This window comes from Dermacentor variabilis, chromosome 1, assembly GCF_050947875.1.
Source record: "Dermacentor variabilis isolate Ectoservices chromosome 1, ASM5094787v1, whole genome shotgun sequence".
Lineage (NCBI taxonomy): Eukaryota > Metazoa > Arthropoda > Arachnida > Ixodida > Ixodidae > Dermacentor > Dermacentor variabilis.
In genome coordinates, this window is record NC_134568.1 from 233502762 (window position 1) to 233520012 (window position 17251).

The 17251-nt window shown below is 44.3% G+C and overlaps 1 protein-coding gene across 4 annotated transcripts in view; it reads left to right on the top strand.

Moving 5' to 3' along the window:
• Positions 1-15468, top strand: part of LOC142559365 (sodium-coupled neutral amino acid transporter 7-like) — a 46505-nt gene extending 31037 nt beyond the window's left edge. For all 4 annotated transcript variants that reach the window (XM_075670974.1, XM_075670976.1, XM_075670982.1 and 1 more), the window contains 3 exons: positions 242-504; positions 907-1106; positions 10641-15468. In XM_075670974.1, the coding sequence (XP_075527089.1) occupies positions 242-504; positions 907-1106; positions 10641-10864 (687 nt within the window). In that variant the 3' untranslated portion in view covers positions 10865-15468. The remainder of the gene's footprint in view (positions 1-241; positions 505-906; positions 1107-10640) is intronic.
• The last annotated feature ends 1783 nt before the right edge of the window (positions 15469-17251 follow it).

Sequence of the window (17251 nt, forward strand, 5' to 3'; positions counted from 1 at the left end):
TAGCCTGGGAACTTTGCGGGAGTTTGAAAACAGGCTTCTGCACCCATCACTCACGTGTGGTCAGTGCTATGTGGGTGTAGGTGGAGAAGTTACCTTATGAGAGCGATGGCTTTTTTTACATTTGTTAGAAGTGCAGAAGTATGGCATGTGTATTGATGTAACCCTCTGGTTGCGATAAAGTCAGTTCTTCATTTTGCCATTAAATAGGTGCCATGTTGTCTTTTTTTTTTTACCCCCACAGTGCCATGTGAGTTCGGTCCCTATCTACTCGTGCCTTGAGGACCGGCGGCTGTCTACATTTGCCAAGGCAGTGCTGAGTGCCACCCTTTTGACAGCCTCGCTGTACACGGTAGCAGGGGTGTTTGGCTACCTGACATTTGGCCAGGGGGTTGCTAGCGATATACTAGAGCTCTATGATGCCCGTCAGCCACTAGTATTGGTGGGAATCCTGGCCATGGCACTCAAGATCATCACTACATACCCCATCCTTATCTTCTGTGGCAGGTTGGCCTTTTATATTTATTTTTTGCTCTGTTAAGTTCTTGCACCTCTCTTTTAGCAGAATGCTATACCAGGTGCATTTGTTCTAATTGTGCAATATGTTCCTTTTCTGCTAAGCTAATGCTGGGAAAGAACTGTGGCAACCATATTTCACACGTTTGTGTGCATACATGCATGCATGTACTATTGTGTTTATGAGATATTCATTGACTGCAAATGACTGAGTGATATCAACACCAAAAAGTGGATTAGTGTTGAAACATTACAGAAGAAAAGACAAGTACTGTGATGCCATTGAAGCTAGGAGGTAGAGCAAAATAGGCAAATATAGTGTGCTTCATGGTACTGACTGCTGATTGGGTCATCTTTGAAGATTTAGCTAATAGTAACTCTTACTGTTCACAGGACAGCAGTGGATGATCTCTACGGACAGTTGCGGAGCCTTGATGAGGATGGTAAACGCAATAGTGAGCTGCTTCGACGGATAACAATTGTGTCAATCTGGTTTTGCACCACGGTTGTCCTGGCCTGCCTTGTACCAAACATCAGCATTGTCATCCGTATCATTGGCTCCCTTGCTGCTACCTTCATTTTTGTCTTTCCCGGTATGTATGTACAATGCATAATCTTAGACTTGCTTTAAGGAACAAAATATTTGCAAAGACTTGCAAGATTTTGTGTTTAGCAATTTTCTATATATATTTCTGTTCATAATACTTGCTGACAAAGGAAAATTGGTGTTGCAATACCCTTGAGATCACACAAACCCACCTCCCTCGAATTTTGATTTTCTCTTCTATTATACAGATTCACGTACAAGGTAACAAACTTCAAGCTGAAACTATAAAACTGAAGTATGCTTCGCGTCCTTTATTTTTTTGTATCCTATCAGCTTAACAATATGCTTTCTTGGTTATATAATGTTGGCTATAGTGTGATCCCTGTGTTGCTAACAGCATGTTTGCATGTTTTTCCAACTACAGCAAAACCTTGTTATAACAACGTGGAAGAGGGAGCCATAATACCTCATTAAATACATTACTTCGTTATATCCATTATAGCATGTACTGCACTATGAATCTATGGGGATTTCAAGGGAAATTTCACTTCATTATATTCTATTGCATTATAACGAGTTTTGACTGTACAGTAAAACCTAATTAATTTCACCTTTGATTTGGAAAATCGAAAATGTTGAATAAATTTACCATATGCTAAAGAGAATGAAGGCAAAAGCCTGCGTGCTCATGAGACATTCATTACATTACTTCAAATTTTAATTCAAATGCGTTGTTATTCTATTGTTTTCTCCCACCACAGGTTGTAGGTTTGAATGCCTTAATTACTTGTGCCCTAATTAACACTCCCACCAAAGGTTGAGTGTTCACTTCCCACCGTAGGTTGTGGGTTCCGAGTGTCTTAATTAACTATATCTTAATCAACTGTGCTTTAATTAACCTCACCTTAATTAACACCAAAGGTAGTCAGTTTGGCAACAGCAAGCTGTGCACTTTGCTTGTTTCAAAGCTGATATATCAAGGTCTGCCTGGTTATCTCGAGTTTCTTTCATTGCTGCCTCCTAGCTGCTGCCTGATGCTGATAAGGACCTTATAGCAACTTTTCTTGCAGCAGCAAAGCTATTTCGTATTGTGTGATCTGCTGCCAATCTGCTAACGAACTGCTTCCAATCTTGCTCATAGGGTTACACATTGTTGCGTGTGGTTGCTGGCTCCTGATAAAGTTTTTAAATGGCCCACAAATTGCACGATACTGTAGGACGGATATTTATTTTTAAGGGGAGGGTTGGGGGGGCCTGTATTGATGGATGCGCGGGTTGGAATCCTTGAAGTCAAGGAGTGACAAAGGTTGCCCTGGCAACAGGAATGCAACCAGCACATCAGCACGGCTGTTCTGCCAGTCTGGCAGCAGCCAATGTCTGGCACTACCAGCATTACTGGCCCACCGGGGCTGGCTCCATTGGGATTGCGAAATGGCTCGATAGTTTGTATCATCTGCCACAGCACGAAAGGCAATTCGTAACATTCAAAATTTAGCACATTGTAAGCTAATAGACTTGGGTCAGAACTATTGAAAAATTCGTATCGTGTCAAGATTCTACTGTATGCACGATGCAAAAGCAGTGCTAGCACTGAGCTGGATGAAGTGGTGGAGTTTCCGTCACCCTAGTCATCAGTCATGATATGAACGCCTAGCACTTCATCCCTATTGTGCCTTCATAGCCTTTTTTTCTTGTGTTTACCGCTGTGCATAACAGCGCATTGGACTCATGCCTTCATAAATGTGTAGTCGGCATCCATGATCACATCGATAGCGACCACGGTTTCATCCGCAGTGGTTGTTGCAAATTATAGTTTCATTTTGACTCTGCAATGGCTGCATGTGCAATGTCACAAACACCGCGGAAGCTGTTGAAGATGAAGAGTGTCGGCGACATCACGATGGACGGACGGTCTGTTGGTGACCAGATTGCTGGTGAAAAAATAAGCGGGGTGTGTGCACGTTTGAAAAGCATGTCTCGGATGAAAAGGTGTGCCGCAGCCGCGCTGCAAAGGAAGTCGTGAGGCTTTCACCACTGCGAGTGATAATCATGTCATGAGACGATGAGAATTGCAGCTTCCACACTGCTTATGTGAATAGAATCGGGATTTGCCGATTCATTCAGTAAATAAAAGCATGTTTACATAGTAAACATGTGTTTGTTTTCGTGATACCGTTAATAATTTGACATTCAGGTAACTCTGACATTTTTTTTGCTCTCGTGAAGTCTGAATTAACCAGGTTTTAGTGTACTACATTCTGTTTGTGCGATTCTATGTATTAATTCTGCTCTATATATGGCTGCTTCCAGGAATATGTTTTAGGTGCTTTGTATTTTTTGTTGTCTCGTATACTCACAGTAGTACTGACTACTGTGGGTTCAAGCTTAGCAAGCTGCAGAGCCACTTTGTATGTCGACTTGGGCACTCGTAACTCGCCACTGCACATCCGCTCAGCCTCTAAAGAGCACTGAGCATTGCTAAGGATATGAGTGTATTCTGCACAAGAGCGAAGCATTCTGTTTGGCTGGGAGCGTAAACTTCGAAAATTACTGCGGCATGCCGCCATTCTGCGAAGGTTTCGGGCGTAGTCTCGGCATTACGACTGTGCACTGGCCACACAAGAGCTGTAAAATTGTCTAGTGTCGCATTGCAGAATAAGATTCATTGTTCAAAAGGTAAAACGTCACCACAAACTGTTTCCAGCAATTGGAAACTCATAAACGTAGTGCCGCTGAACCGTGATCTCCTGATATTGGCATAATAACCGCCGATCCTTTGCAACCATGCATGGTGGCAGCCCATGGTGCAGCGTTCTTGCTAACTTGGGCTGCATGAATATCTAGAGTAACGACAGGAACACTTGAGTGGCAGTTTATCCCACGATGGAAAGACATAGGCGGACATTCCATATCATTGAAATAGGCGTAATGTATGTTGTGCCACATGGATAATTGCACAAAGACAAGAGTGCCACCGTCGTGGCATCTGATATCGCACGGGCGCACGTGCATTTTAGCTAATCGTCAAGAGCAAATAAGTGTCGCTACGACTCAATCCATTCAGGTAGCAGTAGTCTGCGCAAAGGCGATGACTGCTATTTTTCCTAAAGGTGCCCTGATTCACATTTCTTTGAAGCCTAAAGAAATGCCTTGGAATGAGTGCGGTACCTCTCTGAAATATTATCAAAAGAATTTTTCAAAATGACCTAGTATGAGCTTAGAAACATCCAGCATGATATTTAGCTTTCCCATTCACCCTCAACATTCTCTGTTCTGAAGGAGCGGAGTAGCACCGAAGATGTAGAGAGCGATTTCACGCCTGTGGCATTACAGCAAGAGGGCTCGTCGCAGCACCTTGCAGCGGCTTCGGTATTTATGCTACGCAACAGACGCAAATACGCACAACTGCAAGTGCACAGAATGGCTGTCTCGTGCGCTCCAGCCTGGCTATGCTACATGGTGCAGGACTGCTTTGTCCTGCACAGATAGTAGGCAAATCCGGATTGCACACTTGGTAGCACTCAGCCGAAGCTGAGTGCAAAGCAATGTTTAGCCAACAGTGGCTGAGAATGAGCGTTCACTGGCGGACATTCCTTGTACATGCTAACTGCAATTCCTCTAGATGCAAGGCAAGCATAGTGCACGTGTAATCTGGGTTCAAGTTTACCGTAGCTCGAGGCTAGTTGAGGGTTCCAGACTAATCTAAATTAGCGAGATCCAACGGCTATGACACCGTGGCCAGTTTCATTCTACGTGGGTGGGCATGGCCAATTGTGAGCACACAATAGTCGGCTCGTGCTTATTGATTGATGTCAGCTAGTGGCCAATACGAGCCATTTTTGGGAATCTACTATATGATGAAATATGGCAGCCACTGGCAGCCCTGAAACAGGTGAGGAGCAGGCTTCTGTTGACAAGTGTTTGAGAAAAAGGTTAGTTTGCACTCTGCTTGTGAATCCCATGCACTGCGCATGAGTGCAAAATTTGGCTGAGATGTTTGCAGCAGCATGTTCTGTCTGTGGATTGTTCTTCACCAAGCTCGAGGGATGGTTCAGGACCCTCTAAGCTCTGTAAAGATGGGTTTGCGGGAGGCTTATCTCATGAGCGATGGTCAGGAAAGGGCATGATGCTCCTGCACTTAGCAGCGCAGAAAGGACACTACAGCAAGGTTTGTCGACTGTCCAACACAGTGCAGGGAAAGCTCCAGAGTCTGATCACCAACAAACTCAGATTTATTTACCCTGTATACAACACATTGAGACAGTCACTGCTGCAGCAACACAATGCACCAACACAATTGGAGATGCCCAGGCACTCGATGAGCAGCAAATAATGCCAGTTGATACCAACTCATCCAGCAAGCCTCTTGCCTCTTGGCCAAACTGATGGGCCTGCAGTCACGCTTCAAAGGACTGCCATGGCTCACTAAATTGGTACACCCAGGTTCAATGGTAAAGAGTTCCTTATGCTGGCACAACAGTGCCGACATACAAGCCTTCTGTGTATCATCCAAATGTGCTACACTGGCAGCCTTATGATTTGGTGCCTCTTAGTGGCATGTTACTCGATCCCAATGGTGATTTCGAGCAGACAAGCGCATAGCGCAGGGGCTTGCCCCAAAACTCTGCTTGGGGCATGGTTTGTGACATGCCTGCCATTTCCAAAAGGGTCTATGAACAGGCAGACGCCCTGCTTGTGGGCTTGACCCCATTCTCCCTGTACGGCAAGATTCCAACGCCTCTTCTGCACAACCAAGACCAGATGCTGGCAGGATGATGAATGGTAGCAGCTGGGTAAAGGTCCATTGCTATAATTGCCATTCGCAATGTCCACAGTGATGCCAGTTTTAAGGAGAAACTCCCTTCTGAGAATTGCGGGGAGACTGCACCCTGGGAGATGAACAAAACGCATGTATCTCAGTCACTTTCCCTATTGACAGTCAGCCTTGTGGCACCAACCAAATATTCCATGCCTTTTGCAAGCTTGAATGTTGTTTTAACAGTCGTGCAAGCGTACTAAATGCTTTTGCAAGCAGGACAACACCTCTTCATCCAACAATGGCATGCTTGTGCCTGTGTCCGGTAACACAAAAATTAGCAACCGGCAATAGTGTCCGAAATAAACAGCGCTTGCACACTAACAAGACGGCCTGCCCAGTACCCCAAGGGGGCTGGCAAAGGTTCCCTCTCTTAAAGAGGCCTGGACACAATGCATTCCATTACCCGCTACGGTAGGTCAGTGGCTATGGCGTTGCGCTGCTGAGCATGGGGTAGCAGGTTTGATGCTTGCCACAACAGCCACATTTCAATGGGGCTGGAATGCGTAAACATTCATGCATCATGCATTAAGTGCACCTTACAGGGACACTAAATTAAAGTATTAAGTCGAGCTAGATTGAAAGATTATGCTTCTGTAATAATGAATTCATCATTCACAGTGAAAACTGAGCCTTTGTAAGCAAGACAATGGCGAAAATGGAAAATCAGAGTGGCGAAAATGGAAAATCAGAGTGGCGCTGCCTGTGTGGACTATCGTGTTTCTCTCGTGTGATGCGTTGTGATGTTAGCGTTTCAGGTAGCTGGTGCCAACTCGCAATCTGGGAACAGGAGATGAGACGTGTACAAGCGAAGAGCAAGCAGCAACAGATGAGAGCGCCTGAACTGCTTGCAGCAAGAATGGAAGCCCCATACTGTGCATAGCGAGAGAGGGAGTGGCGAGGCACGTTTCACATATGTTTTGGAAGGTGGTGCTGCACAGGCTGCATGCCGCCGATATATATAAGGGCCTAGAGCATATGCACTCAGCTTCCAAAAGAAGCCACTTACAGCTGCAAAGGCAGCTGTGACGTGTTTTTGCCATCTGGCAAAGGGCATGGTCCTTCCCCATGCACATTGTGGTGCAAGGACCTCGCTGGCAGGTGGCAGTGAGCAATAGCCACGTGCAGTCAGAATGTCACCTTGAATGTGCTGTGCCTCAGTGGCTAATTCCTCTAAATTTTAGTAAACTGAAAAGGTCTGATGTCATTGCCTGATCACTCATTCAATGTGCTCCTTCCTCGTTGGAGGCTCTGGGCTCCGCAATAGAGGAAATGTATTCCCTTCCATGAAGCACTCCTGGAGAGACTTATCAGGAGCCTGTATGCAGAGCTTAAGCTCACCCCGCATCGTACTCTTACAGTCAAGTGAGAACTTGTGCAGGAAGGGCTGCACAGAACTTCTTGAGGGTTGCTGCACAGTGGCCAGAACGCGATTACCATCTAGCTGCCATGTCAGTAAGTGCAACAGAGATGACACATCCGAGCACCGGCTGATCATCCGGACCCCGAGCACAGTGCCAAAGATGGTCAAGAAAGAATCAAAATAACCTCTGGCACTGAGCAGGTCACCCCATCTGTTGTGGGTCGGGATGAACAACTTTACAATAGGGTGCGGATGTTTTGGAAAGGCCGAAAGTGTTTGAACTGCCCCTGAGAGCGATAGTATAGATTTGATGGTGCTTTGCAACAGGGTCTGTGTGCTTGCTTCAAAGGAAGTTGTCGTGCATTAGTGGTGCAGTCAAGTGAAGTATCGATTTGGTGGTGCTTTGCAACAGCGTCTGTGTGCTTGCTTCAAAGGAAGTTGTCAGTGCATTAGTGGCGCAGTCAAGTGAAGATGAAAAGTCTCCCAGCTTGATCAGTAGCACGGTGTGAAGAGTGATATCGGCTGGCACACCACCCTTATAGCAAAACAGGCACCTAATGGCGTGCACCTGCCATTTTTCACAGCTTCGCTTCAGGCAGGTTTGCGTGAGCTGCTTCGGCTGCTTGCAGCCATTGTCGACAACACAGCCATGTGCTCGGTGTGTGTGCCACTGGGCACCCTGGAACATACCATATTTTTACGGCTATAAGCCACCACCGCGTATAACCCGCACCCCCAATTACAACAGTCTGGAGAAAAAATATGTGCATATAACTGGCAAAAATAACTGCATACAACACAATGCTCAAAACTTGCAAATTCTCCATTCGCAGATGAACACCTTGTCCTCGTATCTTCGGCCAGTGACTACTGTAAAATGCTGTAACTACTGTAAAAGATGCCTGCTGCGTGAGCAATGAAGCTGGTTCCGGCCCCTCTCCTCTTTCGTCCTCTTCACCACTGTCGGCTGCGAATGTTGGGTGCAGCTACCGCTCCAAGCTCAAGTCCCATGCCACTGCCTTCGAGATTATAACAATGTCTGTAGCAATCGTGGAGGCAGAACCTGTGGTCGCTCGCCTAGACATTGGCCACACCTGCACCAACCTCATAGTTGTCATTTCTGCCGCAACAGGAAGTACTGTCGATCACGAGCGCAGTCTCTGCGCTGAACACAGGAAACTTCGCTTCAATGGGAAAATGAGCTATGTAGCAGGCATCTAGTAAAGGAGGCAGTGGCTGGATTCACATGACGGACGTGATCACGGATATATATAATATTTGGGGTTTTACGTGCCAAAACCACTTTCTGATTATGAGGCACGCCGTAGTGGAGGACTCCGGAAATTTTTACCACCTGGGGTTCTTGAACGTGCACCTAAATCTAAGCACACGGGTGTTTTCGCATTTCGCCCCCATCGAAATGTGGCCGCCGTGGCCGGGATTCGATCCCGCGACCACGTGATCACGAATGAATCGGTCACTTGACATGTGATGTGAATTGGATCACTTAGCAACTAGCATTCATACGTCAGAGAATGGCGGCGCGGATGGAGCAGTCCTTGCGTGGGCGATGGCGACTGAGCAAATCCAACCGAGCCGAAAATTCCAACGATGATTTGGCTCCCTGCCATATCGCGAAGTGCTTCTTAACGACCGAGGGACCGCGAGAATGAGTGATGTATGATCATGTGAAACGCACTTCACAAGCTCAAATTGTGATCAACATGCAGGGGTGGGGAAAGCGTGGAGTTCCCTAAGGTGTAAGGAAACTTTAAATGGCAGGGAACCTTGCCTAGAGCTGTGGCTTCACGGCAATGTGCAGCCCACTGCTGTGAGGCCACATCTCTAGGTGAAATTCACGTACAACCCACATCCCTATTTTGCTGTTCAGTTTTCTTTAATTCGGTGCAGGTTATATGTATAAAAATACATTACTTTGAAGGGAGATGTGCGAGAAAGGCTTGTGGCTGCCATTTTGTACGCTCCAAAGGGGGCCAAAGCTGGCCACTGGGTTTGGCAGCTTATTTGCGCAGAAATCTGCAGGTGAAATGGGAAAGTATGAAGGCTAAGAACAGTCCAAGAAGCAAGCCCAGCTTGACATCAACCCTGTTTGTCATTTTCGATGGAGAATACAACTTTATGCAGATATGTGATAGCAAGCCTTTTGCCAGATGTCTTGCTTGCTCATTTGAACAAAATTTATCAACTGCATGCCCCTAGTTCGATCCCTCTAGTCTTCATTGCTCTCTAGGACTCCTTAATGCCCATGGGCCACAGTTCAAGGAATATTAACATTGTAAAATAGTCGTATAAAAAGTGTTAGTGTGCTTTACCCCATATTCAGAGATGTCCTTTAACTTAAAGCCTATGCTTCACTTGATGTCTGGCTCAAGATAACACCTGCTGTGAACGCACCCAAGGAAAGGCAATAAGATCCTTGGAAAATTCATATCGGGCATTATCTCGAGCTGAACTCGACCAAATCGAGCATGGGATTCAGGTTAAGGTGCATTTCTGAATACACGGGTTACTGTTTTGTTCCAAGAGGACCACGGTTTCACCTACAAGTGCAAGTTGAAGCTGAAAGAAATAGCCATTTGTAGGGCAGGTTTGGCAGGTTTATGAACATTTGGCATAATATCTATAAAGATCCATGTGAAACAACTTTTGGGAAAGTAAGACAAAATGGCCACCTGAAACTAAAACTGTGATGTGCTATGCCGTTCTAGATGGTGTAAGAATGAGATTGCAGATGTTATAGGCAAAGCTTTTATGTCTGCATGTATCATTTGCTAGATTTTGCTGTTTTTTGCATAACGTCTGTACTGCTGAAAACAAGGGGAACATGATAGACCCATAAAGCAATATGAAGTTCCAAATCACTCTATATTGCTCTATTTCTGTGATGTTCATATGAAAACAAAATCTGACAGACAATTGGAAAACTGCTTGAGGGCTTCATTGATATCCACAATGTATGAAACAGATTTCCAGTGTTCTTTTTTTAGTCTCTAATATGTAAACCTTCATTTTATTTATGTAGATGAAAACCTATGCGAAAGTGCCCTTGCTTATCATAGCTAAAGCGAAACTTCTTGATTGATCAAAGAATATGTAACTGTAAATGTGACTCGGAGTCATCTCTGGTGCAGTTCAGCAAGTGCAGAGTAAAATGCTACACAGTGGAATTTAGACAGTTGTTTTAGAGGAAAAACATGACCCTTGAGGCTTTTCAATCTTTTGTGGCACCGCAGCATGAACATGCAGATATACAAAAATGTGCAGTTGCGTTTTTTGGTGGAAATTCTTAGTTTGTTTTACTAGTTTGGTCATTAAGTGTTGCATTGCATTGCTTTTCATTCCCGTACTCAAATGGTTTCCTACTTTTTCTTTTTACCTAGGTTTGTGCCTGTTGTTTGTCTCCATCAAACTGGACAGGTCGTACTATTTTGCCAAGACTAAGTGGAAACTGGCAACAGCAGTGCTGTGCGTGGCACTGGGCATGTTTGTCTTCGGCCAAGTACTCACCATGTCTATAATGGACGCTGCTTCGGGTCATGGGCAGGCTGCGGACGTTCAGCTCTGCACAGTGCCAAAGATGGTTCGCCTGTATTCTTACTTCTAGTAGAAGGTCCAGTTTGATTGACTGGGAACTGAACCACAGGTCTTACAACTCGTGCTGTGGGTGCTTAAAAAGTGCAACAGAAAGTCATGGATGAAGAAATCATCCTTTATTGTATTACTCTCTGTTTTGTGGTTCTTGTATAATGTAGCCACTTGGGCTAATGTCAGGCCTTAGGTAATGCTCTGAAGTAAAAGAAGCACAATGGAATTTCATTGTATACATATACTCTGTTAGGGGCATCATGAATGCGCAAGCTAGTCTGTGTATGTTCACATCTTTCAAAGTATATGGCTACTTTGACTGTGTGAGAGCCTCCGTGATATTGTTTTAAGTGATGCCTATTTACTCATTTTACGTGATATACTGTATCTAGTATTATGTATTTGCTCATCTGTCATTGGCAGGCCCTAGGCAGATTTTATTTCTTAGATTTTACTAAATGACAGTCTTCAGTGATGTTGATATTTAGCATGTTCTAAAAAAAATAAAAAAAAATTGTGTGGCTGCATTAAAGTGATGTCTAGTGCTTGGATCATTGGTGCTAGCCCAGGTGACTGGAGTACTACCACCACAGGTGTGCCCAAGGATCTGCATCAGTGTATGCCAAGCCTTTTCACAGTACCCATCCCCTTCCATATTCCCATCTGTACCTTCTCAGCAGCTGGGCATTTCATGTCCGATAACACTTGCTGGGTGGGGGCGCATGTACATATACTCAGTCGTATATTTAGCAGGCGACATTGTTCACGCTTGCCGGTTTCATGGTAAAGTGTTTTAGGTCCACAATGCCTCAGTGGCAATGACTTCACATGTTAAGATCAACATATGGTGTTGCTGTCACAAAAAGTCGTACGGCTTTCTTTTGTTATTATTATGCAGCTTCTGATATGTAGCACTCAATGGTTTGGTCACAGATGCAAGCAATGTGCTGGGGAAGGTGTGCAAGCATGTAGCTCAGCAGGGAAAAAGAAAAAGCAAATGTACAACTCGGATGAATTCAGTCGTAAAGCAGTTAAATATGTGAAGCGCTCTGTCTTAATTTCTTCATATATTAGGACTGCAATGTGAGGTGTTAATAGTGCTATGTCAGAGAATGTGATGGCTTTCATACCTTTTGCTTCCTATATGTGACAATTTTTAATTGCAAATAGTGGCAGTGCAAAAGTTGTTCTAGCTTTAACATTTTTGGCTGTGAAATATTAGAGTGCTATTGACAATTAGGAATGGTAAGGGGAAAGCATCCCGCTATTTTTCAATTCATGGGAACATGCTATTTTGCTTATGGCATACCATTTCATTGTGCTTTTGGCAGACATGAATACATGTAAAGCAGTACATGTAGCTTACTTCAGATTTATTATTGCCACGTTTGACATCACAGCTGCACAGAAGTGTTGCACTTCTTTTTATGGTTGTCAAATATGCCTGCCATGTGGCTCAGTTGATATTGCCTTCTGCTGCTGAAAAGTGGTTGTGGGTTAAACTTTTGATGGGTATGGAATGCAAAAACGTTATGTGCAATGCTCTAGCACTGCATATTAAACGAGTACCAATGCAAAATAATTACCTTTTCTTGAACAGATAGCTTTCAATTACTCAAGGCTGCAACAGGCACAGTAGAATGCCGTTATAATAAACCTGCATATAATGAACTAACTGCTCATGAAGAGAAACACTAGTCTCGATTAACTCCCATAGGTGTCCATGTATGTTTGGTCATGATATAGTGAAGATCGCTGTTGTAGGGAAACAGATGTATAAATGAAAAAATACATGTCTTCACTATATCCAGAATGACATGAATAGTTTTGTCATAGAAAATAAAGTGTGGTCACACTCACCATGGTTTTGGCACAATGTTTCAGTCACGATGACAATTCGTGCGTGTACTAGCTGTTCCAAGTTCTTATCACTGCTTTCTTGATAGAGAAATGGTGATAGTGTCCATATGTGTGGTGATAGCAGCCTCTGAATCTGTGTCAAAGAGCAAATTTTTGCTCTTTTCACCAAGAATCAACCAATTGTGCTTAGAAAATTTTTATCATTGTTACAAAATGGCAAAATCGTGAAGTGCAGCTATAGTGCAAAATTTTCTCAGCCCCGAAAACTTCAAGACAATGAGGTTCTATTGTATTCACACCATCTGGAAACTTAAAATGTGCACGAAGTGCACCATGGCTTCGGCCATGTGGCAGGATGTGTAATCAAAATTGGTAGGTGGTGGTCACAGGGCAAAACACACCGCTGACATGTACTACCTTGAGCAGTATGAGCGGGAACACGTGAACGCACAGCAAACAGCCTTGAAACAGAGTTAGCGTGATACGCGGATGGCGCTGTCGAAAACAGAAGAGAAAGGAAGGCGCTCATCCGCTAACTGTTTGCACTCCCGTCTCGCTAGTGTTGCTACGAAACTACAGCTGATTGCGTTTCACCGGCCGCTAGTGATAAGGCGGTTACAGCACACAGAGCATGGCAATGTATTGCTTATAGTTCTGCGTAAAATCCCTCTTTCTCTCTATGACATGCACGGAACATCTGGCAGTGATACCGGCTTGATACTATAGCGCCTGTAATAGCATTCATGCACAGGGAAAAGCAGTAGTGTTTTTTATAATTATTTTGCTGTATCCTGTTTCTCGTGAACAGAGAGAAGCTGCATGCAGAAGTCGGTTGAAAAGTCTTTATTGGGTGCTTGCAACATGGCAATGAACTTTGAATGCACGTAAACAAAAGTACCCCATTATATCGGCATTAGTTTGCCCCTTTTTTTGTGTTTGGTGGGCTAATAAATCACGGCTCTGCCGGCTTGAATGATGGCCTCCATTCTTTCTGGCAGAGACCCTTAGAGAGCCTCGACCAAGGCTGTGTCACCTTGAAGATGTTTCCACTCTTCTTGTATAGCTTCCCACAGTTCATCAGCAGTCACCAAGTCCAAGGAGAGCATGAAAAGGTTAGCCTTCATACAAACGTGCTGTGTTATGCTTGTGCCTGCACCCTTCCCACACCACTCAAGGTGCATTACCCCTTGTTCATCTAAAAGACGTGTCACGACCTTTGCTGTATGCATAGGAGACAAGTCCTGTTGAAATAGATAGTACCCATATGGGTGTGGACCGTTCAATGCATATGGGATCATCTTGTGCTTCAGCAGTGTGTAATACGCCATACTCGTAAATCTCCCAGAGATTCTTGCAAAGAAACTTAGGCCGTCGCTTGAAATAGCTGCCCATACGTTTACTGACGTGCATCCACTTGCGGCCACCTCCTTGATGTTCTATGGACAGAAATGTGTGTTCTCCATGCACTACTCTTTTTCTGCTGGTGCCAGTGGCTCGAGAAAGTAGATTTGTCGGAGAAGATTACACATTTCCAATCCGCCACCCTCCAACTGCAGTGATTGACAGCGAACTTCAGGCGAGCAGTTTTGTTAGCAGCTGTGAGAGGGGGCTTCTGAGCGGTGATGCGACTTTGGACTGCGGATTCCCTTAATCTTGCCGTAACGTGCTGTCACTTATATTTGCCAGGTCAAGACTACTGCGCACGTCCTTCGCACTTGGAAATGGCTTCTCATTGAGTGCAGCAACAATTTGTAGGTCTTGGTCCATCGAAGTGGCGCGGTGTCGCCTCTTGTGTGGTAGCACCCTTAATGCGTGTGGTAGCACCTTAATGCACCCTTAATGGTATACTTGGACTACCCTGTTGATGGTCTTCAACTGGCGGCCTGTCAAGGCAGCAATGTTGCACTGCATGTAACCTTTCTTTGACAATCCTACAACTTCTTCCCCCTTATGCAAAGGCACTCGTGACATCATTAGGCGCTGAAACACAGATTACTGCTTGGCACGTACAGCCGTGGTCTACTTTGTAAGCATATTCTATGTAAAAAATAATTAGACAGGTGTCTCAATGCTCAGCCAACACCACCTAGACATAAGCAAATCCTGTGTATCGTGGCAGGCCATGTCACGGCCGATCCCTCGGTATTTATGTAGCCTGATGGGTCATTGGATGTGGCTGCGCACTCTGATACGAACTCATATCATTGCTAGCGGCCTGTGACGCGCAATTTCGTAGCAACATTAGTGAGGTGGGAGTGCAAACAGTTAGCGGAACTGCGGCACCCTTTCCACTTTGTTTCCGACAGCAGCCGCCGCGAATTGCCCCACATCGGGTTCGAGGCTATTTGCTACGTGTTTGCATGTTCCTGTTCATATTGCTCACGATAGTACACCATGACTATGGCTCTGAAAGCAGAGATCATTGAGTACCCCACAGGATAAGAGGGGAGAGTGAGAGCGGCTCCCTGCATTCCCAAAGAAGCAACAGCTAAGGACCAGGTTTGACCCATGTCGAATGCAGAGAAGCACAAGATGAAGGATGAAAGCGCCAATTTAGTGGCTCCTAGCCATCTTTCGACAATGTAGTCATTGTCTGGCTTTCAGCCACTGCACCACACTGACCAACATACAGGATATTCTCCTGCAGCTTCCTTGTAAGAGATGTCAAATGTCCTGTTGGCTGTTCCCTGCTTTTTTGTTGTAAATGTACAGTTGATTTTATTTTAAGGTTGAGTCATTAAATTCTTTGCATTTGTGGCAGTATCCTTGTTTTGTTGGTGCTTTTAAAAACAGATTTTTACTTCGGGTCCTGGCCCTGTGTGTAATGCACAATAGCTTATGAGGATCATCTAGCAAAAGATAAGGTGCTCTAAATAGTGCTTCATAAGGTTGGATAGTGTAAATATAAAATTTTAACTCGAGGAGCAAGAGCTGGACTAGACAATTTCATTTAGGTGCATGTTAAAGAACCCCAGGTGGTCAAAATAAATCCGGAGTCCCTCACTACAGTATGCCTCATAATCAGATCACGATTTTGGCATGTAAAACCCTATAATTAAAAAAACATTTCGAAAAAAAAAATTAGAGGCATTTGTGTTTTGGATTTCATTTAGAGAAGCCATTCTTGCATTGGACAGTCCTATTGAAGAGTCACCTAACAGTGTTTTAGTATAGTCATTGTTTCAGGAAAAATTCTCTATGGTGGTGCACTGAATTTTCGTAGCTAAATCTGATGCAGTGGGATAAGGCACTTCATTTTTAATAATTTTAGACAATACTTCCTGACGTACACGATTATAGATACTACTTTTACTATATTTTGTTGCCATCTTTGGATTTCTCAGCATTTTCTAATGCAAACTAAGAAAAAGCTTGATTTTGTTTATAAATTGTATGAATGTCTAAATGTATCCAGTGTGCTAGAGACATCAGTACTATATGAAAGACCTTAGGCATGTATAATGCTGTATATGTGGTGGAAACAAGCATTCTAGCAGCATCCCCTCCCTCACTCTCTTTTTCTTATGCATATGGGCCAAACGAACTCTCTCTAATGAATGGGATCATGACTGTTGTGGGCACCACAATGTGCTTACCTATTTCCTTTTTGGTGGCTGTGATGCTCGTCTGGGGAATATATGCTCAATTGTTGGTTTGTTGAGTATTCCATATTTCAAGTCTTAGTGACTGCAGAACACAAAATGTTCTTGCCTAGTGTGCAGTTAGAGGTTCCATCTGTGGGTTTATTTGCACTTGCCTTAAAACACTAGCTTTGTTTTTAGCAATGCACACTGAGTGGGTTAGGAAAGCTTCCCATTTGCAGACGTTCCTGATAACGGCTCTGGAGTTCTTTATCAAAATGCGATGTACGGTGTATGGTTGTGTGTGTCTGGTGTTGGTGCAAAATCAGTGTTTTTGCCTCCCTTCTTTTCATCTGGTGAAGAGATTGTAAATTTTGGCAAATTGATAAGTTTCGACCTTGTAACCCCAGCGTGACATAAATTTAAGGGCAACAAAGGAATACAAAACTAGGGCTGTAAACATTGTTCCAGGTTTTTAGTGGGACTTTCAATGTGAAACTTAAAAGTTAATGCTTCTGGAGAAGTCTCAATACATCAAACATGTTCTGCTCACTGCCACAAGAATCAACACTTGCAGTTGGACTTGTCAACATTCCTTGATGCATGTCTAGTGATACCATGCAAATTCACCTTATTTCTGCCTACCCTGGGTAGAAAAAATATTAAGTCAAGTCTCGATATAATGAACTTCACGGGACTGCAGTAAATTGTTCATTATTTTGATATTGTTACAGTGAAAGCCCCACAATTAACCATACCTCCCATCAGCCCATCAGTTCATAAGTTGTTGCCATATGAGCTATCCACGAAAACCTCGCTGTTGGCTCTCGGCACGCACTGCTGCTGTTTTCTATAGATTCCGCCGCCACGCACCAGCGAAGCACCATATAGTAAGAGTGACGTGCGCAAAACAGACGTTGATGCCAAGCAAACTACCGACAAATAGGTAGCTTCATGTCGCCTCC